Genomic DNA, 24816 nt, shown 5'->3' with positions numbered 1-24816 from the left:
CCCCCACTAGTATAGTTTTGCTATCAATTTCTTCCTTCAACTCCCCCAACCTCTCCTCTAAGAATCTGGATGCTATACCACTTGGAGCATACATGTTTAGTAATGATATTGCTTCATTGTCTATGGTGCCTTTTAGTAGGATATAGTTTCCATCCTTATCCCTTTTGATTAGATCTATTTCTGCTTTTGCTTTGTCTGAGATTAGGATTGCTACTCCTGCCTTTCTTACATGAGCTGAAGCACAATATATTCTGCTCCATCCTTTGACCTTTATCCTATGTGTATCCCCCCGTTTCAAATGTGTTTCTTGTAAGCAGCATATTGTTGGATTATGGCTTTTAATCCATTCTGCTATCCGTCTCCGTTTTATGGGAGAGTTCATCCCATTCACATTCACAGTTATGATTACAATCTGTGTATTTCCCTCCACCCTCTTTCCCACCATTTGTGCTTTTAACTCTCCCGTCTCCCTTCCCCTCCTCAATAGTATTCACTTTTCTCCCCCTCCTCCTGCAGCCTTCCCCTCCTTCTTTTAGCCCCCCTCCCTTTTAGTCCCCTTTACTCTTATTGCTTCTTTCCTCCCTTTTAGCCACCCTCCCCTTTCTTCCCCCTTCCCCTCCTACTACCTATAGAGCTAGTTAGGATTATCTGCTTAAGGTTATTGTTCCCTCCTTTGAACAAATCAGATGAGAGTACCTCTCAAACAATGCTCATCTCCCTCCCCTCCTTCCCTCTACTATGGTTTTGTACTTCTTCCTGTGATATAATTTGCCATTTTCTGCTTCCCCCTTTCCACACCTCCTATTACATTCCCTTCTCATACTTAAATCATATTTTTGCCATGACATCATTTACTTTATGCCCGTTCCCTCTACATATATCCCTTTTATCATAATAGCTGCACAGTTCTCAAGATTAACAGGTAGCATCTTCCCTTACAGGGAGGTAAATAGATTGCCCTAATTGAGTTGCAAGTTTTTGTTTTTGTTTTTTCCCCTCTGTTTACCTTTTTATGATTCTCTGGAGACCTGCATTTGAAGATCAAATTGTCTATTGAGTTCTGGTGTTTTGGTCAGGAAGCTCTGGAAATCCCTTATTTCGTTGAATGACTTTCTCCTTGCCTGAAATGTTATGCTGAACTTTGCTGGGTAGTTGATCCTCGGTTGGAGTCCCAACTCCTTTGCCTTACGGAATATTGGGTTCCAATTCTTTCGATCTTTTAATGTAGAAGCTGCAAGGTCCTGTGTGATCCTGACTGTGTGACCTTGATATTTAAATTGTTTCTTTCTGGCTGCTTGTAGTATTTTCTCCTTCACTTGATAGCTCTGGAATTTGGCAACTATATTTCTTGGGGTTTTGAGTTTGGGATCCCTTTCCGGTGGGGAACGGTGGATTCTTTCGATGACTATTTTGCCCTCTGAGTCTAGTACTTCTGGGCAGTTTTCCTTGATGATTTCCTGGAAGATATTGTCCAGACTCTTTTCTTCATCATGGGTTTCTGGCAGGCCAATAATTCTTAGATTTTCTCTCCTGGATCTATTTTCCAGGTCAGTTGTTTTTCCAATTAAATATTTTAGATTTTCTTCCATCTTTTCATTCTTTAGATTTTGTTTGACTGACTCTTGTTGCCTCATTGAGTCATTAGTTTCTACTTGCCCAATTCTAATCTTGATCGTATTGTTTTCTTCAGTTAGCTTTCGCATCTCCTTTTCCATCTGGCCAATTTTTCCCTTTAAGGAGCTATTTTCTCCATTTAATTTTTGTACTTCTTTTTCCATTCGACCAATTTTCCCAGTTAGGTTTTGGGTTTCCTTTTCCATCTGATCAATTTTCCCTATTAGGTTTTGAGTTTCCTTTTCCGTTTGATTAACTCTTCCTTTTAGGGAATTATTCTCTCCAGTTAATTTTTGAACTTCCTTTTCCATTTCTTCAATTTTCTTTTTCAGATTGATGTTCTCATCAGTGAATTCTTTTTTTATGGTTTTAAAATCATTGGCCAGTTTTTCTTTTATATCCTTCTTCAGACGTTCCAGGTAATCTAGTTGTGCTTGCGAGAAATTCATAGTCCCATCTGAGGTTTCAGATGGAAGTACAGTCTCAGCTCTGACCTCTTTGGTGTTTGTGTTTTGGTCCTTATCCCCATAGAAAGATTCTATGGTTTTTTCACTTTTCGTCTGCTTTTTCTGATTCATGATGTTGGCTGAGTGTTGTAGCTTTTGGTTCTTTCAGTCAGAAGATACAGATCTTTTAAGTTGAGTTGATGTTTGTCTAGGCTAAAAGCAGGCTTTTTTTTGTTGTTGTTGTTTCCCAGATCAACCCTGGGTTTAGCTTGATAGGTGTGTGGGAGGTGTGGTCTGGTCTCAGGCTATCTCCTCAGCTGGCCTGAGGCAAAGGCAAGGTCCGGGGGGGGGGGGGGGGGGGGGGGGATGGTGATCCCAGCTTCCCTATTGTCTTCCCTTTTCCCCTGGAGGGCTGGGGCACGCCTAGAGGCTAATGCGTGTTCCCGCCCCTCCTGGGGCTCGTCTCCCGGGCTGAGGCTTGCTTGGGTCTCAGTGCGAATTTTTCTCTGCCCTGGGTCGTCTGTCCCTCCAGATAGCCTCCACCACGGTAGGAAGAATCCCCCTTTGCCACCTCTCCAGCCTCTGGTGTTATGAGACCACCCGCCCCCTTCTGCTGCTCCCACTGATCCAGGATCAATCTGGGGAAGAATTTTATGGTTCCCTCACGGTCATCTGGGGGGAGGGGAGAGCACTTACTGATCACTCCGGCATCCCAGCTTCTGGATGTTCAAGTAGTGACCCACTGAAGTCCCGTCTTTAGGCTGAAGATTTCAAAGGCTGTTGCGCTGATATCGTTGGTTCGGCCTGGCTTATCTCCTGCTCCGCTGGTCTCGCCCGCCACTCTCGGGCCCCTCGGGTCGCCTCCGCCCTGCCGCGCCGACCGCGCTGCGCTGTGCGCCGGGCTCTTACCCCCGCGGAACAGATCCCTCCCGTGGACCTTCCAGTCCAGCCTGGGCTCCGAATCTGTCAAAGTCCGTCTCCCACTGGATTCTACACCTCCAAAGTCTGGTCAGACTCTCCCCCCAGAAATATCCAAAGGAGTTTTTCCAGGAGCTTAGGTGAGTCGTTGCTTTCACTCCGCCATCTTGGCTCCGCCCCCCAACTTTTGATTTTTTTCACTGCATCAGTGTCTCCTTACTCCATTTCATCCATCATTCATCTTTCCAAGTGACCTTCCTAAAGTGAAGTTCTGACTATTTACTTCTTCCTTCCCATTCAGTAAACTCCAGGGGCTTCCTATTCACCTCCACAATCAAATGCAAGATCTTTCATTTGACTTTTAAAGCCCTTCATAACCACTTTCCTTCCTACCTTTCTAAGTCTTCTTACATTTTATTCATCACCACATATTTTGAGATCCAGTAACTCTGGACTCCTTGCTTTTTCTCACACAAGACATCCCATTCTTGTTCCCCACTGCCCATACACGTATAGTATATTTTCACCAGCACTCCCCAATTCCTGAAATTCTCTTCCTCCTTTTATTCTTCTACCACAGGGTTTCCCTGAGTTCCTTCAAATAGCCTAAAATCTACCTTCTGCAAGAAGCCTTTCCCACTTGTCCTTAATCTTAGTGTTTTTCCTCTGTTGATTGTCTCCAATTTATCCTGTATAAATCTTGTTTGTACATAGCTATTTGTATATTGTCTCTCCCGTGAGACTGAGAAATACCTGAGGACAGAAACAGTCTAATGTGAGACTGTTTTTGCCTTTCATTGTATCCCCATGCTTAGTATAGTCACTGGCATATAACAGATACTTAATGATTGTTGAAGATTAAACTTTTCTGACAAAATGGCTAACAATAATATGATTTCGTTGTTAGCTTACTAATCACTTCTAATTCCTGTTCTGAAGTCCCACAAAAGACTTCGAGGAGTTTTTGGCCAATCCAAGTACCTTAAACAATTCAAATGCCATTATACTTCGTGGGAAGGTGGCTTAGGGACTAGAATTAGCTTCCAATTGGAGCACTATGACTAAAACGGATGTCAGACAAATTATTCAACATTTCTCTGCTTCAGTTTCATATCAACCAGTTAGTCAGTCAATGAACTGGGATTTTAAAAAAAAATGGCAAAAGATAGTTTCTGCTGTTTAGGAGCTCAGAGTCTAATGGGAAAGATAACATGCAAATGACTATGTACAAAGAAGTGATATACAGGATAAACTGGAATTTTTAAAAAATGGGAAAGGCTTCCTGTACAATGTGGGATTTTAGCTGGGACTTGAAGCCAGAGAAACTAGGAGGTGGATATGAGGAGGCAGACCATTAGAGTCATGAGGGACAGTCAGTGAAAATGCCCATAGTTAGGAGATAGGAGAGCCTTGCTCAAGGATTATCATCACTGACTTGCAAAATACAAGAAGATTTAGAAGGTGGGTGGTGAGAGGGCCATATTATAAAGGACTTTAAAAAACAAACAGAGCCTTTTATATTTGATCCTGGAAATGAGAGGGAGCCACTGGAGTTTACTGAGTTGAGAGGTGACATGATCAGACCTGCATTTTAAGAAAATCACTTTGACAGTTGAATTGAAGATGGACTGGAGTGGGGAAAGAAGCTTGAGGCAGGGGCATCACCCAACAGACTACTGCATTCAAACTGAGACAAGAAGATACTCAACTCCTCACCTTTGCTTAACAGCCAGCTGGTATTCAGTCATATCTGTCACATTCAGCCATGTCTGTCACATTCAGCCATGTCGTTTGTGTTCAGTCATTCAGTCATATCTGAATCTTTGTGTCTGCCTTTTTTGGCAAATGTACTGGAGTAGTTTCCTTCTCCAATCAATTACACATCATTAATATCTCTTGCATCAATCCACTTTTCTCTTCTCACACCCAAACCCCTCATCATCTCTTGCCTGAACTTTGTATGGCAATGGTTTCCTAAATATTTTCCCTGAATCCAATTTCTTCCCTCTTGGATTCATCCTCCACAAAAGGCCAAATCGCTATTCCTAAAAATCTTGATCATATGACTCCTTTGCTTAAGAATTTTAGTGGTTTCCCACTACTGTTAGCATAAAATATAAACTTCTCCATTTGGTATTTAAGGTCTTCCACTAGCTGGCTCCAGCCTGTCTTTCCAGACTCTTCATATGTTATTCACACTCAAGTACTCTGTAGTTCCACCAAACTAACCTCCTTATATTGCTCCCTGTGTACAACATTCCATCTTACACCTCTGAACCTGGAATGCTCTCCTGCCTCTAGTTCCAAGAATTGAAGATGAGCATCCTATTATTTTAATCTCTAGTCCTTAAGAGTATATGGAAGAAACCCCAGTTGTTTCTACCTCTTCCATTCTCCTAAGTCTCTTCCACATTTTCCTCTGGTCATGTTTTACTTTTGAGCTTCCAGAAAGGCATGTTCTGAATGTTTAATTTACAAGTCTTCTAGGCATTCTGTTAATATTGCAATAACCTTAGAAGGTAACTGTTTAGCTAAAAAAAAAACACCAAGGTGCTTTTCTTTACAATCTTGTTGACTTAGAAAAGGACTTGATATAAAAGGTTGAATATTAAATTAGGGATAAAGACCCCTTAATTCTAAACTCAACTATACTATTTATTCACTTCCTGATGATTAAATATAGGAAATGTTTTCTCCTACTTCATAGTGATTCAGTGACGTAGATTTACTACTAAGATTTTAAGTAAAGCAGTATACGAATTAAATCATTATATATGATTAGAGATAAGCTGGATCTACTATTTCAATTCACTATTCCAGATGGTACACACAGCAGGGGCCTTAAAAATAAAGACTTCAAAAGGTTCCTTAATTATACATTCAGAAAGAGCTCTCACCCCTACTGTATGGAATGTGTTGCTAAATTTAGAGATACAAAATGTTCACGTTTCAATCCACAAGAGATATTCTTAATTATAATATGTCCCAACCAAAATAATTGTCAGTATTACTAGAGCTTAAATGTAGCATAGTAACACAGGGTATTCATTTTTGGATCCTATCTCCTTTACTATGGGTCTTTAACTAGATTCAGTTTTATACATAATGGAAGACACACACGTACACACACACACACCTATATATATATATATACATAGACATTGTGAACTGCATTCTTGCTCTACAGAGGGGCTGGGAAATCTTGAAAGAAAATTTCTGCCATTAAGACTTCTGTGGTTCTCTAATATATTTACTCCCTTTGATTCAGCCTCATTCATCCATTTCAATAAGAGTCCTCCATATATTTGACAACAGAATTTGATCTTAAATTGGGTTTCAAAGACTAGCTATGTGACAGAGTGGACAGAACACTGGACCTGGAATCAGGAAGACTCAGTTCAGATTTGACCTCTGACACTTACTAGCTATGTCCCCTGGGCAAATCACTTAACCCTCTCTGCCTCAGGTTTCTCATCTGTAAAATGATCTGGAGAAGGAAATTACTAATTACTCCAGTATCTTTGTCAAGAAAACCCCAAGTGGGGTCATGAAGAATCATATATGACTGAAATAATTCAGCAACACCAGAATTTCAAAGAAGATAGTTATTCAAGGTATGAGGCCATGCAAATATTTGGGAATTTTAGGATGCAACACAAAATCCTAACAAATAAAAGTTAAAGAAAAACAACTCTAAAGATATTTGTGACATTTCATTCTCTGTCTTTAGGGTACTTCATGTGTGGATTCTTCCATCAAGAACTGGTTTCACGCCAGGGACACTGAAACCATGTTACTCAGCTGATATTCTGCCAGAACCTACCTGAGCCCCACAACCAATGTTTGGAAGTCAATGGAAAGGAGGGAAATATCAAGTAATACTCTGAGTTTTTTCCTTCTCATGTGAAACTATAACCGTTAAAGAGGGTAATGGAACATTCTACTTCTCCTTCCGAACAGAAAACTCTTAGTGTCCCAGCCATATTTCTATCATTTACAAATATAAACTCACCATTTTCAGCTAGTCATTTTTCATTAAATCATGTATGACTCATTGTTTTGTACAGTCTGAATGAAGGTTAAAACTTTAAGGTAAATGCTACCCTGTGATCCATTTGAAGAATGTGTAAAACAATATGATCCCCAGAAATTAGAATTTTATTTTAAGAATGAAAAAGGAAAAAAAAAAACACATCACATTGACCTTGATGAATTATTTCCATTTTCTTTTATAAAAATTTATGTGTAATTTTGGAGGGAAAATTCATAAAATGTTATAGAACTTTATTTTTGCCAAGAAAACCTGTCATCAGGAGTTCCTAATTTAGTTCTTAGCCGCTGAATGCTACACGAATTCAAATTGTTTTAGGGTCTATTAAGTGAATTGCACATAGAAGGGCACTTCCAGGTGAGTCATGAAAACTAAGTCAGAATAGTAAGTTAGAAAACACCTGAGGTTGGTTTCAGTTTCAGACTTTATTTCATACCATGATCCCATTTATCAATTGAATGACCTTGCTAACCCAGTGGAGAAACTTAAGTATAATTTAATCACTCTAGAAATGAAGGAGTTGGATTTATTTTGATTAAGGGAGGTAACAAGAATATAACATATGAATCCAAATCAATATGAATATGTTGATAGTATGTAGATAGATAGACATTTTTGGTTGATAGATTTATTGGGTCCTTGGCACATATTTAGCAGTCTTCATGCCTTAAGTGCTTTGGATCTTGTTAAGCATAGTTATCTGGTGAGATCTCTTTGAATAATTACTTTAGATTATAAATTGTTATAGGGCAGGTAACTAGCAGAAGTAGTACAAATATAGATACAGGTGACATAATGGAATATCCCTAAAAAATAACATAATCAACTATCATATTATTATCTCTTATGTGATTTCTTCCTTCTCCTCTTAAAGTGTATTATAACTGTATCCTCCCTTTGTCCAAATGTTTACCCTGCCCCTACTCTTGACATTCAGTTCTTGGGGTTGCTTTTCTTTTTTTTTTTTCTTGAGAAGGAAGAGAACAGTAATGTTTTTATTTTGTCTTCTCTATTAAAGGAAAAGGAAAGAACAGGCTGGCTAACAGCAAGGATAAGAGAGCAAGTTATTAGTCAGAGCCTTTGGATGGGGGAGCAATAGTAATATGTGGAAAATGAGATTTTTGATTATAAGACTATCTATAGCACCTTTGCTTAGACCTTTATTTTGAGAAATATTGCCTTAAACTGGAACTATTAGGTCAATATTGAAGAAAAACAAATAGTTTCAAGTTTATAATATAAATCACTAGTAATAGGAAGATGAAATTAAATTTACATTCATGTTGGCTTCTACTACTGATACCTTGGCAATAACTACTGTAAACAAATTTATGAAAAGCAAAATAATTTCTGAGATTTTTTAAAGTACAATTCTCTCTTCCACATTTTCTCAAAGGGATGTATCACTTTTCCTCTTAGCAGAATATGACTGTGTTGGTTCCAGAAAAATTATGACATCTTTTTTTTTGTAAAATTGCTTATACAAAATAGCAAGCCTTTATTGTACCAAAATAATACCAGTTTGGTGCAGCCTAGACTGTAAGCAGGTATTAAATAAAGCACTAAATATCTGTTCCCATTCATTAGAATGTGGAACACAGTACTTACCACCATCTTCAACTGTAAAGTAGAAACTGTCACTTGTGGCATTAGCCCCTTGTCTTAAGACATAACATATTTTCATGTCATCAATGTCAGCTGAAAAAAAAATAACAAAAGAATAGAATGACTTTTTAAAATTGAAAAACAAGTGCAGATTATCTAACAGGTATTAACCTGTGCCCTCCCCCACCCCATCCCTTTTTGCTCAGTCAGATGCAAAAAATGCTTATCTAACATGCCCATGCCTGAATCCATTGTTAGATACAGAGCTCTGAAATGGAAAAAGGCCTCTAGACTTCCTAACCTAGTATCATATTGGTATTTGGTCTTCTAGCATCTGACTTACATTTAATAAGGTAAATTGAGTGCAGCTAAAGAAACTAAAGAGTCCAGAGAGAGACATAGGAGATGTCAGACCTAGCTAAAAATGTGAGGCAGTAAAAGAGTTCAATTCTGGTATCCTTTCATCTCTGCTTTCCCTCTCTTGGTACACTGCATCCCTGGGTACCCATTCTCTGTCTCATTCCTCAATTTCCCTTGGTTTAACTCTATTAAATCTAAATCATTTACAGAGTATCTCTGTAATAGGCTTTGAGGAAGATGGAAAGTTGACTAAGATAGAATCCCTATCTTCAAGGAGCATACTATTTCATTATTTCTACCAGTGATGGTGTACTGGCAATGGAATTGACCCAATAACATTCTCTTCTAACATTGTAATCACCAACATAAACCAATATTTGTTTCAAGCAAGTCAGATAGTAGTTATTTCAAAGACTACATGAAAAGTAAATCATCACTAAAAACAGATTCAACAATAGTCCAATATTTATTTGCCTAATAAGCATGTCAAGGTTTTCTCCTCCCTTTTAACACAACTTTAAGTGCCCACCTAAGGGGAAATATGTACACAAATAGACTTTACTAATGCTTGCAAGAATATAAATTCAATGTTGTATAGTGACTATAATGTGATTTGTGTAGGTACAATCTTCCATGAATGGATCTCATGGTAGATTATCCTTCTCAGGGTCAAGTTATATCAGTAAAATAGGACAACGTACAGAGGCTCAAAGGAGTGGACATGTTAAAAGGCTTGTTAGGCTAACTACTGCCAATTACATATAGACATTCTGGTGATGAGTTATTGCCTATGAAATAACTAAGGGGGGGTGGAGCCAAGATGGCAGAGTAAAAGCAGGAACTTGTTTGAGCTCTCCCCCAAACCCTGGAAAATACCTATAAAAATGTCTCTGAACAAATTCTGGGGCTGCAGAACCCACAGAGTGACAGTTTGAGGCAGATCTCTAGTCCAAGACAGCCTGGAAGGTTGAATGCAGGCATCTGTCACACAGGGCTGGGAGTGGAGTGCAGTCCAAGGTGGGCTGCACCAGCATGGATGGGGCCTGAGCAGGTCTAGGGCTGGGGAACCGAATCACTGGTAGCTGTGGTGGTTTCCATACTTCTTGACCCCAGGGCATCAAGGATAACTTGGAAGGTGAGTGGAAGGAAGCTATCAGGCTTGTGTGAGAGAGTGGTGCAATCCGACCCCAGTCCCAGGATAGTGGAGGAGGAAGTGGAGCCCATAGCAGCCACAGCAGCAGCAGGAGCAGTGGCAGAGGCTATTTCTGGAGCTCTAGGTCCACAGATTGTGGGGGTATTGAGCAGCTGATAGTAGGCCTTACTGGAAGCAGAGAATTACCTTGACTAAGAGTTCAAAAGTCAAGTAATTGGCTGGGGAACTGAGCAAAAATAGGAAAAAATATCAGACTATACAATCTTACTTTGGTGACAAAGAAGATCAAAACACACAACCAGAAGAAGACAACCAAGTCAAAGCTCCTACATTCAAAGCCTCCAAGAAAATGTGAAGTGGTCTCATGCCATGGAAGAGCTTGAAAAGGATTTGGAAAATCAAATAAGAGAAGCAGAGGAAAAATTGGGAAGAAAAATGAGAGTGATGCAAAAAAATCATGAAAAATGAATCAACAGTTTTGGCAAAGGAGACCCCGCCCCCCCAAAAAAACCTGAAGAAAATATCACCTTAAAAAATAGACTAACCCAAGTGACAAAAGAGATCCAAAAAGCCAATGAGGAGAAGACTGCTTTAAAAAAGCAGAATTGGCCAAATGGAAAAACAAGTCCAAAAGCTCACTGAAGAAAATAATTCCTTTAAAATTAGAATGAGGCAAATGGAATCTAATGACTTTATGAGAAATCAAGAAATTATCAAACAAAATCAAAAGAATGAAAAATAGAAGACAATGTGAAGTATCCCTTTGGAAAAACAACTGATCTGTAAAATAAATCCAGGAGAGACAATATAAAAATTATTGGACTACATGAAAGCCATGATCCAAAGAAGAGCCTAGACATCATCTTTCAAGAAGTTATTATGGAAAACTGCCCTGAGATTCTAGAACCAGAAGGTAAAATAGATATTGAAAAAAATCTATTGATTACCTCCTGAAAGAGATCCCCAAAGGAAAACTAGGAATATTGTAACCAATTTCCAAAGTTCCCAGGTCAAGGAGAAAAAATTGCAAGTAGCCAGAAAGAAACAATTTGAATAATGTGGAAACACAATCAAGATAACACAAAATCTAGCAGCTTCTACATTAAGGGATCAGAGGGCTTGGGGTATGAAATACCAGAGGTCAAAGGAGCTAGGATTAAAACCAAGAATCACCTACCTAGCAAAACTGAGTATAATATTTCAGGGGGGAAAATGGTCATTCAATGAAACAGATGACTTTCAAGCATTATTGAGGAAAAAACCAGAGCTGAATAGAAAATTTTATTTTCAAACACAAGAATCAAGAGAAATTTGAAAAAAGTAAACAGGAAAGAGAAATCATAAGGGACTTACTAAAACTGAACTGTTTACATTCCTACATGGAAAGATGATATTTGTAACCCTTGAGAGTTTTCTCAGTATTAGGATAGTTGGATGAATTTTATACATATAGATAGAGGATATAGGGTGAGTTAAATATAAAGGGATGATATCCACAAAAAACAAAATTAAAGGGTGAGAGGGGAATATACTGGGAGAAGTACAAAGGGAGAAATAGAATGAGGTAAATTATCTCTCACATAAAAGAGACAACTAAAAGTTTTTACAATGGAGGGGAAGAAGAGGGAGGTGAGAGGGAAAGGGTGAACCTCACTCTCATTGGATTTGGCTTAAGGAGGGAATAACATGCGCACTCAATTGGGTATGAAAATCTCTCTTACCCTACAGGAAAATTGGGGGGGGGGGAAGGGAATAAACAGGGGTAGGGGGATAACAGAAGGGAGGGCAAATGGGAGAAAGAAGTAATTAGAAGTAAACACTTTTGAGGAGGGACAGGGTCAAAAGAGAGAATAGAATAAATGGGGGCAGAATAGGATAGAGGGAAATACAGTTAGTCTTACACAACATGACTATTGTGGAAGTCTTTTGCAAAACTACACATATATAGCCTATATTGAATTGCTTTGCCTTCTCAATGGAGGGAGAAAGGTAGAGAAGTTGGAGCTCAAAGTTTTAAAATTGAATGCTAATCATTGTTTTACATGCAACTGGAAAATAAGACATATAGGCAATGGGGCATAGAAATCTATCTTGCCCTGCAAGAAAATAGAGGGGAAGGGAAAAGAAAATGGATGTATGTGATAGAAGTGAGGGCAGATTGGGGGAAGTGGTAATTGGAATGCACCTTGTCCTTGGGTGAGGGGAAAGGAGAGATGGGGATAAAATTTGGAACTCAAAATCTTGTGGAAGTCAATGTTTAACATGAAAAATAAATTTTAAAAAAAGAAAAAAAATCCTAAGCTCTTTAAATAAGTTGCTCCACAAGAATAAAATATCATCTACCAGTTATGTCAATATGAAATCAGACTTTGTTCCCTCATGATAATTCAGGCTACAGATTTCTTTTACATTCACCCTTTCCAACATATGGTAGGAGGTATACTTTTAACTGCATTAAACTCAGGCCAATATGGCTTAATGGCAATTGAGTTTATGATATAAACCTAAAACAAGGTGCCAACATCCCCATATTATACACCGAATTTGTAGAGAAAAAAAGTTCAAATAGTTCACTTTAAAAACACTAAGTCAGAATTTGCCCATATCTATGATACTTGTGGATGACACAACTTCCAAAGTAACTTAGGGCTGGGGTGGGGGGTATAGAGGGATATGGTTTAGTATTCATTATTTTGCATGTGCTGTTGTAGAAAAGAGATGTCCCTTTGTTGCAAAATGAAATCCAATTCAAGAGGCTTGGAAATAGGGTTTGTCTAAGGTCATGAAAAATCCTATCTATAGAATGTCTGTGGCAAGAATTATTAGTTAACCCCCCCCCCCAATCCCTTCCAACTGAGTAAATTCATAGAAAATTCAAGGCTAGGAGGGAAAAAAATGAAATGACAGGTGAGCTAGCATTCATCCTAGTCCTCTTTCATTCCCTGAATCATACTTGACTCTTGCCCTTAACACAAATGGCAGGAAAGTAATATAATGAAACCTTACTTCAACACCTAAGGAGCCCCCCATTCACACTGACAAGTCTTAACTTATCTTTTGGAAGAAAATTACACTGCTCTGCCCACATAGCTAAATAACTCCAAATTAAGGTGACTTCTGACCAGATGCTAAGATCCTCTGGTTAGTTTTTCCCTTCCTTTCATAATTTTAAAGAAAATTTGGCTGATTTACAATGACAAGACTATAGTGTTCTGCAAGCAGAATGTGAAAAACCTCCTTACTGAAACGAAGTTCTGCATCACTATTTCCTAAGAAAGGAATAAAGCCCATTAGGAGCGTATTCCCAGAGAAACGAAGCACTAGCTCAAAACTGATTTCAAAGATTTTTTTAAAGAATAAAAAGAGCAAAGAGAAAAGGACCTATTTGTACAAAAATATAATAGCTCTTTTTTTTCCTGTGGCTAAGAATTGCAAATTAAGGGGATGCCCATCAATTGGTGATTGGCTGAACAAGCTGTGGTATATGATTGTAATGGAATATTATTTTGCCATAAGAAATTATGAGCAGACAGATTTCAGAAAAACCTGGAAAACTTACTTGAACTGATACAAAACGAAGTGAGCAGAACCAGAAGAACATTGTACAAAGTAACAGTAATATTATATGATGAACAACTGTGAATGACTAAGCTGTTCTCAGCACCACATTCCAAGACAATTCCAAAGGACTCATGATGAAAAATGCTATCCATCTCCAGAGAAAGAACTGATGGAGTCTGAATACAGACCAAAACATACCGTTTTTCATGTTTTTCCTTTTGTTTTTGAGTTTTCTTTCACAGAGTGACTAATCTGGAAATATGCTTTGCTTGCTTGTACATGTTTTACTTATATTAGATTGCTTACCACCCCAGAGAAAGAGAGGAAGGAAGGAAGGGATGGAGAGATAGAATTGGAAACTCAAAATTTTTAAAAAAAGAATATTAAAATTGTTTTCATGTGTAATTGGGAAAAATAAAATGTTATTGATAAAAAATGAAAAGAATACATGCATCTATAATATATCACTATCAATTGTCCCAGGATTTTCATTGCAAGTCAAGGCAGGTGATATTGATTAGCTAAAATATGCCAAAACTATATTTATCTTCCCATCTCATCCTTTAAGAGGTCTGAAAGCCTAATATCTAAGTATTTTTTTTTATCTCAGAGAATGAGAACCATTGATTATAGCAATGTTATTCTAAAGTTAAACCCAAAATGTTTAATAAAGATTATGATGAAAGTTCTTAGGGTGTATTCATACTTAAACTACATACACATACAATGTTTAAGGTATGAATACTCCCTCTGTGTGCATATAGATAGATGATAGATAGATAGATAGATGCTTTTTGTTAAAGGGTAGAGGAATTAAGAAGTTAACAAAAGTAACTTTCTGCTAATCTACACAATCTTCTCATGTTTTATGTAATTAATAAAATATAATTTATCACTTGATTAGCTGCAAATGAATTCAAAATATAACTTAAATTTTATTCTTTGAGTTAATATATTAAGTTTCTCCAAAGTGACTTCTAAATTATACTATATATGATTGTATCCTGCAATAATTCTAGTATTTATTTGTTCCTTTTTCATCTGGAATACAATTTTACATGAAAAATATTTTTAGCCTGCCTAAACTATTGCTTTAGCAGTTTTCCTGACTGTATTTTTAAAATTGGAATGTGTGTGTATATGTATACATACATATATACACATGTAATGTTACATACACATATGTGTACATATACATACATGTATAACATCATATATTTCTCTAACCCACTAAATCCCATCAAAATATAGTTCAATAAATCCTTCAGGATCAAATGCCACAGCTCAGCTTAGCCCTCACCCTAGACACATACATCATTCCCTTTCTAGAAAAGCAACCATGGCAACTCCATAATGGAGTTTTTTCATTCTTTCTCACTTATCTAATCTCCATAAATAACTGCTATAAATCAAGCTCCAGCCTCAACTTGTTGAAATGAGTGCTGTTTGATACATATACATACATACATATATGTATATATGTGTGTGTGTATGTATATATGTATGTATGTATGTATGTGTCTCTCTCTCTCTATATATATAGATGTAAAGTAATTTTCTTAGTAAACATTTAGATCTTTGCTTGAGTTATGTGAGTTTGCTGGCCTCACAAAAGCAGGTTCATCATTTACAATTACTTCACATTTGCAAATGAGAACAAGTCTATGGCGTACTTTTTACAAGAGCTGAAGGGGTAGAGAAGTAGTGGGCAGAGTGGAGCAGTGGAGGCCTGCCATCCAGCAATATTTAAAAGATAACTCATGTTCAGAGCTATGGGATTTGGTCTGGGATCACTTTAATTAACCTTTTACTCCAAATTCACCAGGACCCCTTATTATCTGTAATACCTAATCCTTTTCACAGCGGGGAAGAATGTTTAAAGCATCATTTTCTGCTCTTCAATGCTCAGTAAATATCCCTCTCACCTTCTTTTCTTTACATGAACATGGACCAGATGAAAGACAGCATGGTATCGTTTATATGGTACATGTCAGGGCCCCTGACAAAAAAAGTGTCCTGCTGGTTCAGCATGACACTTGGCATTCTGTAGCTTGCCTGTCTCTACAGGCCCTAGGGTATGTTTAGGCACTCAGCCAAGATTCAAGGAGTTGGAGTGTGGGGCTACTTGCCAGGGTCTAAAACAGGCAAGTAGTTCACTTTAACACATTTTGAGACTCCCAAAGCATTTGCTGTCTAAAAGCAGAGCATTGCTAGGAATCTAGAAACAGGAAAAGGACACTCCCAGTGGGATGTCCCAGAGTTAAACATCATCCCTGAGCTTAAAAATCACTGTGAGGGATCTATATCCAGTTTCCATTCTGTCACCCGGAGAGGGATTTTCATGAAAGCAACCAAAGCACTTTGAAAAAAAAGGAGGGGGGCACAAAGTCTAGAGGTCAGGGCTTTACACCCAGAGAGAGAACGCTGAATGAGGTAACTAACTATACCACTAGCAGCTATGCATAAATCACTTGTCCTTCCTGCCTCAGGCTATATGCAAGCAGAGAAAGGGAGCCAAAGCAAATGGTTTATTCAGTCATTCATTCATCAAACATTTGTTCAATGTGTATTGCATTCAAAGAACTTTAATTCAGATTAGAAACACACTTTTTAAAATATCTAGGGAATGGAGGCAATTTGTCCTTTGTGATTTGGAGGCTAGATACTGGTGAAGGCTAGAGGGGAGAGGAGGCTAGAATTAGTTTAATAATTGCCTTAGTTTTCCACATGTTGTTAACAGAGCCTTGATATCCTCACAGAAAGGTGGAAATGTGTTGTGCACATTAAATAACATCTCACTCAGGGTTTATTATTTTTTAAAATTAGGATGGAACCTTATAAGCCATCTAATCCAACTCACTCATTGTGTTTTGAAAGAATAAATTAATTCACCATTTACCATGAGAATAATGAGTTATTATTATCATCACACTTTCCAAATGATTTTCTAAGTAAATATGTAGCAAGGTACAATATGTATGAATAACTACAAAATTATGAGCAATCAATAGTCCTCTTAACACACAGAGTATCAGACTTGAAGTCAGAAAGACTCATCTTCCTGAGTTCAAATCTGGCCTCAAGTACTCACTAGCTGTGTGACCCTCCCCAAATCACTTAATTCTATTTGCCTCAGTTTCCTCATCTGTAAAATGAAGTGGACAAGGAAATGACTAATGCTTCTGTATCTTTGCCAACAAAACCCCAAATGAGTTCATGAAGAATCAGACAAGACTGTATAACAACAACAAAAATTCACTATGTAATGATATTTCTAGGGATGAATGCATCTTTGGTGCAAATATTTTGATGTTTTTTCTATCCTTTGTAGTCATGTCCAACTCTTCGTGACCCCATTTGGAGTTTTCTTGGCAAAGATACTGGAATGGATTGTCACTTCCTTCTCTAGTTCATTTTACAGAAGAGGACACTGAGGCAAACAGGGTTAAATGAGTTGCCCAGGGTCACACAGACAGTGAGTGAATGTCTGAGGCCAGATTTGGACTCAGGAAGATGAGTCTTCCTGAATCAAACCCAGATCTCCATCCTCTGTACCACCTAACTGCCCTTTGGTATGTATAACTGGACAGGTATTCTTCCTCTATTCTTGGATTTTTCATATTAAAATATATTCATGTAAAATGAAGCAAATTACACAAAAATCAAGGGCAACTTTCTCTCTGAAGGTTGAACATTCTGGTCAGTTATCAGAGTTATTTGGAGAAGTCAGTGTGGTGCTGTGTGAAAAAAAATAAAACAAAATACTCAACTTGGAGTGCCAGGAATTCAAGATTTCTGATCCCAGACCTGTTCTCAATCTATGATCTTATGAATTCTAAGAACAACTTCAAAATAACCAACTGAAATCAAATCAGACAAAAAAAGTCCTCTAAAGTGAGTTTTATCTAGGTTCAAAGTTACATTTTGTTATTAATAATTTTATTACTACTACTACTGGTATTAGGATTCATATAGCAGCATTCTTCCAAAAAAGTATCATGTAGTGGACTGAGGACAGACCTTAGAATGTGGAAGACCCAAGTTCAAGCCTTTCCTCTGAAATATATTGTCTGTGTGCCTATGGGTAGAGAGGTCATTTCATCTCCCAGTACCTCAGGCAACTCTCTAAGAATGTAAATTATGGGTTCATTCTTAATCTGTATGATGGAGAGAGTATCCACCCTGAGAATTCTCTATACTGATGAATTGACCAAGCTAGATTCATTTTATTTTTCAAAAAAATCTAAAAGCTTCTTCTGTGTATTTGGAAAAACTTTTTCCCTTAAAGGTATGAACCTTGAAGGGAACATGGCTCAGGCAGTTTGAGAGTGATGTAGAACAGTCATTTCTCCCTAACCCCACTAATTGTTTTAGACATAATATGATGCAGGTCTTCTCTTCCATCTATGCTCAACTTCCTAGCAGACTTGATTCTTCCAAACCAAGACATTTTCCCCCTTAAAACCCTCAGGATCTCCCCAGTGTCATCACCTCCCAGACATTCATTCATCCCTCTTCCCCTGCCTATCTCCTCTAGCAGTCAGTAAATGTGGACATATGACTACAGATAATGATTAAAAGTTTTTTTTTGTAGTACTCCCAACATAAGCCTAAGCATACCAGAGAATCCAGGAATGGGATAAAAGCTCAAGCACCTAAGCTACTGAGAAGGCAGTGAATTCCTAATTTCTTCCTGAAGGGGAAAAACAATCAAAAGCATCATCTCACTTAGTCTCACTGCATCCTTCTGAGGCAGAATTAGGTAGGTATTAGTATCCCCATTTTATAAAGTAGACAATGGCACAGAGTTTAAGTGACATCCACAGTGTCACACACAGGAAGCTGGTAACTGAGCCTAGAGCTGAATCTGGTCCGATTCCTATTCTCATACTCTATTTTTGCATTTGTCAATGAAAGCTATCACTTCCGGAAATAGAACCCAGTGTATTCAGTAACTGCAAGTAAAGAAAAGAGAATGGTACCTTGTGTAAACTGAGTGATGCTGTGGTTGCCTTTCCCCAGGTTGAAGAGAAAGCCGTGGTGTGGGGCTCCTGTCACAATGAACTTGAGGGAAGTATGCAAGCTGTCCTTGTCCTCCACTTTCAGTATTTTGTTTGTAATCATGAAACCCAAGTGTCCAGTTGTCAAGATGCGAAGGGTGTGGGCACCTTTGTTCACCACAACTTGAGGTGAGCTGTTGTCCACAGAAATCACCCGGATTTTCATCACTTGGGGTCTCCTTGTTTCAAATACAGTATCAGGAAAAACATAGAAATCAGCATGTGTGCCATCAGTCACAGTGAATGAGAAGCTATCTTCAGTTGATTCTGTCCCATCATGTTTGTAGCTGATCAAATTTTCATTCAGGTCTTGTTTGGTGAAGACCATAATACGCCTGGTATTATTGAAGAAAAGATGACCATGGACAGGTACTTGAGTGACAGTGAATTTTAAGAGATGGTCAGGAGTATCTCTATCTTCTACAGTGAGTTCAAAGGGAGTGATAAGCTTATTTTCACTTTCACTCACCACCAGGTTGTGAATAGTGACCACTGGCTTTTTGTTGTCCACATCACTAATGGAGATCCGGAAAGTACGAAAGACAGAGTTACGTCCATCAGTGACTTCAAACTCAAAGCTATCCATTTTCACCTCATCATCAGATGTGTGAATGTAGTAAATTTTGTTCCCTGCAAGCTGAAGCTGAGTGAAAGAAGTGATGGGTACTCCTGACTGATCTGTGCACTCCAAGTGACCCCTCACAGGGGCCCTGGTGATGCTAAAAACTAAATTTTCATCAGGACTGTTGAGGTCGCTGGTGCTCAGTAAGTCTGTTGTGAGTGTTACCCTGCCACCTTCTTTCAAAGATACTCCCTTGCTTATAACATCTGGGAAAACCATGTCAATGCTACCAATGGAAACATAAAAATATCGGTCAATGAGGGGATTTATTCCATCAGTCACATCAAATTTGATCAGGTCCCGAATACCTTCCTGCCCCAAATGCATATATTGAATTAAATCTCTGTCCACTTCATCTTGCGTGAAATTCATGCCCAGGGTGATATTCTCAACTGTACCATCAGGCCTTCGTCTTTGTAACAGGCCATGCCCTGGCCCATAACGAATAATATAAACCAAACTTTTATCTTCAGAGTCTAAATCAGTTGCCATCAATACCCTGTTGCTGATAATTTTGGTTTCTCCCATTTCAATTTCTAGTCCATTATTGATAGTCATTCTAGGGGTCTCATCATCAACAGGAATGACCAATATGAGCACCCTCTTCTCCACTGAATACTTGCCATCAGTTAGTTTTATGGCAAAGCTGTCTTCCTGAGTCTCAGAGTCATCATGTTCATAAATAATGCTAGAACTCTCAATGATCTGATCGAGGGTGAAGCTTTCCACCAAAACTGTACCATTTATCAACTGGTTCATGATGTGACCATGGGAGGGAAAATGGGTGATAACAAAATTCAGATCATCTGCAGGAACATCTCCATCAGCAGCATTGAGGATGGGAGTATCAATAACCAGACTCATGCCTTCCATCACCATAAATTCTCTCATAAACATTTCTGGCTGCTCATCATTAGTTGGAATGATCACAATGGGAAAAAAGTGTCTGTGAGAAAAATTAATCCCATCAGAACAACGGAATGCAAATCGATCTTCCACTGGTTCCACACCCTTGTGGATACTCTGGACATAATAAATATGCCCCTGTTTAAGGTCTTTCAGAGTGAAGGCACTGATGGCTATTCCTGCTCTTGATTTCTCTGAGCCTGGAGCTGGGGAAATATTTTCAACATATCCTGAAGTAGGCTGAGTAACTATTGTACATAAAATGTCATCATTAGGGGAATCAACATCCTCAGCACTTATATGAGAAGTGGTAATTACCCTTTTATCACCCTCCACTACCATAAATTGCTCACCTACAATGACCTCTGGGGCTTGATTATCAATGGGGAGAATGGTGACCAACACAGTAACTCCCTGCACAATGTTGCCACCAATACGCCACTCCTCAGACATATCTGACAATGTCAGATTGAAAGAATCCTCTTTGGGAAATGGGCCAATTTCACCACTGGTATGGGCATAGACAACAGATCCCTCTAGGATATCCCTCTGTGAAAACTGCTCAGCTGGGACTCCATTGACCAGGATTTCCCCATATAGAGGGGGGTTTTCCAAGAGAAAAGTCAGCATCAAATCATCAGTGTCCTCATCAGTACCCTTGATTACATGAGCTGTGATTTCAGCAGCTTCATTTTCTAACACATCTAGGTAAGAGCCCAGGGTGCCAACAGGCAAGGACAGAATGGGTACCTCATCATCTACTGGGCGTACATTTGCTCTGAGGGTAATGGGTACCACATGAAGACCATCACTCACTGCTATAGAGCAGCTGTCACTTGGGGACTCATCCCCATTGTGGACATAAGTGACCCTGCCTCGAACAATATCCTCCAAGTGAAAGAGCTCACCCACTACTAGCTTTCTCTGGTTTAACTGCAATTGACCATGCTTGGGAGCCTGAATGAGGGTAAAGGAGATATGGGTGGCATCAGTGTCCACATCAGTAGCATGTAGCTCAGTTTCACTCAGGGTGTGCTGACCTCTCTCCTGGATGGTGAAACCTGTATTGAGGATCTCAGGGGGTTGATTATCAACCGGCTGCAGATAAAAAGTAAAGGTCCCTGGAACCATATTCCCAGCCTGGTCCTCTACCCGGTACTGGAACTGGGCTACCCGAGCAGCCACACCCAGTTCCTGGTCTGGGGGTCTATAAGAAATTTTGTGGTGATTGATCTGGGCCTGGGTGAAATGGGTTACTGCAACTGAGGGGTTATCAGTCAAAACTAATGTGCCCAGTGGGGCTGGAGAATGATTTTCATCTGTGTCTGTGGGGGGCTGAGTCACAATGTAGCGCAGTTCTCGGTCATCTGTGTCCAGGTCAGTATAGCGCAGCCACTTTTTTCTTAGTGGTGTGAGCTGGTACTCTTGCACCACCATCCTCAGTGGGCAACCATTGCCTAGCTCTGGAGGCAATCGATCCACAGGATGAATACGCAGCACAAATTTTTGTAGCCCTGATTGATTGGGAGGGTCATGGTCATCTTGGACTCTGAAGACAAACTGGTCCATGACTGGACCCCCTCCAGGGCTATGGGGACCAATGTGTCGGTAAAATAGTCGCCCTTCTATAATGTCCTGCTGTCGCCACTCTATCACTGACCTCTCATATAGTGTACCCTTCTGGGAGTCCACCACTTGCCTCCAGGGGCCTCCAGTAAGCTCCTCCCCATCTCTGGGTGGATGGGTCTGACGGAGTAGCAATTGTCCTGTTGCTGAGTAGGGAGGTTCCAACACAAAAAGTATCATAGAGTCATCAGAATCAATGTCTGTGGCACTCAAAGCCAGTGGTGGAATTGGAACAGTATCTCCTTCAGCCAGCATTAGTCCAGTATTAGCATTGAGGACCGGTGGCTGGTCATCCACAGGCACCAGGGTAATGGGAAAGAGGAATTGTACCTGGTGCCGGCCTCCTCCATCTACCATTCGAAGCACAAGGTTATCGCTCAGAGAGCCATCACTATCATCATGCTGGTAGACTACCTGCCCAGCCTCCAGCTCAGCTACTGTGAAGTGCTTTCGTGGTGGCCCAGAACCAGGATCTCTACTAGGGGAACCCAAGAGGGTCAGATGCCCATGCTGAAGGCCAGCCACTACCTCTAACTGCACAGTATCAAGGTCATCCTCATCACTGATGACCAGATTGGAGGGTCCACTGCCTGGGGGCCCTGTGAGGGGCCGAGACTGACCTTCATAAAGGATAAGACCAGTATTTCTGGTGACTACGGGAGCTAGAGTGTTCATGGGTTTCACAACCACCATGAAGGCAAAAGGATCTGAGGCTGCACCCTCTGGATCTACCACTTCCAGTTCTAGTTCAAAAAGACGCTCCTGATCAGAATCATCTGCTGGGGGCTGGTAAGCAATTTTGAGGAGCCGCAGGTCCCGCTGAGTGAAGGAAGACAAAGGTAAGCTTCGATCATCTGTGCTCACCAAGTAGCCTTGACCTTGCTGGAAGGGAGAAGTGAGATTGAAGATCAGCGAATCAGGGTCTGATTCAGAATCCTCAGCTGCCAACATGTCCGGTGTCAGGGCAGTCAGCACAAATTGATCCACCTCCATCATCATCATGGCAACAAAACTGGGCTTAGGTGGTGTATTCTCTGTGCCTCCTCGGATCCTCACCAGCACCTGAAAGCGCTCGCGTTTCAAAGACGGGCTTCCTAGTGGGGCACCCCTGGGGTGCAACTCAACGACCATGGGTACCCAATCCCGATTTGGGGAGTGACCGGGTGCTGTATGCAAATATCGCACTCCGAGTTCCAGGAAAGCATTGCAGTCCATCATCTGAGTCTTCTCCAATCCCTCTCCCCCTCGCCAGTCCCTCTCTGCTCCTAGAGCCTGTGGATAGTGAAGAAGTTTCCCATAGCGAGGAAGAGCCCCCAGCCCAGACAGGATGCCTACCCTGCATTCCTCTGTCTCAGGCTGGTAAGTGAACTCCAGACTACGATGATCTAATGGATTACTAGTACCCAGAAGTTCCTCTACGACCAGCGGCAAGTTCCTGGTCACTATTTCCAACTGGGTAAAGAGTACCTCCACCTCCAGCACCAGGGGCAGCACCACTGACCCGCTGGGAGTATCGTAACGCAGCTGCAATCGGACTCGGTCCCGTGAAGGGCTGCGGGCGCCCAGGTGCGAGTAGCTCACCTCTCCAGGTCCAAAGTCGCAGGGAAACCGTTTGGGGCTGAGGTGACCAGGCAGCTGAGCCAGCGCGTCGTTGTCCAACACCACCACTTGGCAGCGATCCCCCGGCTGCACCTGCAGCACCAGGTCATGCAGCGGGTCCAGCCAGACTGCGCGCCCGAACGGTACCCGGAGTCCACGGTTGGCCAGCACTATGACCTCTTTTGCTGGGGCACCCGATGCGGAACTGGGGCCATCAAGTTGAGCGGAGACCCACCTCGCTAGTGACAGAATTAGGAGTAACAGCCAGGGCAGCAGATGCACGCCAAGTGACCGTGAGGTGACAGAGCGAACAGTCCCGGGCTGCGCTGAAACGATCCCGAGAGTTCCTGTGACTCTGATCACGCCGTGGTGCATGGTGCCGGTCCTTCCTTAGTCTATGAAGGTGCGCCTGAGAGTCTTTTACTTCCCTAACTGGGAGAGAACAGCACCCCTGGGAAGCGTAGGGGGCTGAGCAAAATTGTCGCGTTGTCCAATGGTCCCAGAAGTAACAGGACCGGGAGGAAAGCGCAATGCAATTCAGGCTAGCACTGCTGCTCAAAGGACGGCTCCGCCAGGGCCGAGCCCTGCCAGCTCCACGGTCTCCACAGTTTCTGACTCCGAGGCTAGCGCTACAAACTGAGTTTTCCCCTGTCCCCTCCTTTGCAGGTCCTGGAGGACCCGGGGCGGAGAGAGAAATCCCGCCCCTTGTCCCTCTTGCTCTTGCCTGTCAGAGTGACCAATGGATTCTCTGCAGAGGAGGGACCCTCGTCAAGGATTGGATGCCAGCTACTGCCAATCAAGTAGGAGGCAGAGGCTGGGAAAGGGTGGGGTGAGTGGAGGGGAGAAAATCTGCAACAGGTTGTTCTTAGTGATCTGAGGGAGAAAGAGTTTGGCAGCAAACCTGCTGGGAGCTCCCAGCACTAGCAGGCTTCCCCTACTCTGCAATACCCGGGTTCTGGTTGCTCGTGGAGGACCGCGAACATGGTGCGCGGACCTGAATTCATAGAATCATTTTCCTTTGGGCTTTGGGGATTCTGCTTTTTTCCCTCTTGGCTACGAATCTGAAGTACAGCCCTTCCCTTTAGAAAAGAGGTGGGGATAGAGGGGGCGGGAAACTGGATCTAAAGCTTGAACTCATCTGTCCCGGGCCAGTCCAGAAATCGTGGCAGTTCAGGATGACCCTTGCAGATTTTCAGGTGAATAATAACTTGCGTTGATAAGAAAAGAGCCAAAACTTCCCAGGTATTTCTTCTAGCCTTTAAGAAACACTGTGGATACACTTCTGAGCTTTGGGT

At 40.8% G+C, this 24816-nt stretch overlaps 1 protein-coding gene across 1 annotated transcript in view; it reads right to left on the bottom strand.

The window, feature by feature from the left end:
* FREM2 (FRAS1 related extracellular matrix 2) overlaps positions 1-24171 on the bottom strand; it is a 240500-nt gene extending 216329 nt beyond the window's left edge. The window contains exons 1-2 of the mRNA XM_072610422.1: positions 18691-24171; positions 8638-8727 (exon numbers count right to left, since the gene is read on the bottom strand). Of these exons, the coding sequence (XP_072466523.1) occupies positions 8638-8727; positions 18691-23896 (5296 nt within the window). The 5' untranslated portion in view covers positions 23897-24171. The remainder of the gene's footprint in view (positions 1-8637; positions 8728-18690) is intronic.
* Between the last annotated feature and the right edge of the window lie 645 nt (positions 24172-24816).

Source organism: Notamacropus eugenii, chromosome 5, assembly GCF_028372415.1.
Source record: "Notamacropus eugenii isolate mMacEug1 chromosome 5, mMacEug1.pri_v2, whole genome shotgun sequence".
NCBI lineage: Eukaryota > Metazoa > Chordata > Mammalia > Diprotodontia > Macropodidae > Notamacropus > Notamacropus eugenii.
Note: the sequence above shows the minus strand (reverse complement) of the source record. Positions and strands in the feature narration are given on the sequence as shown.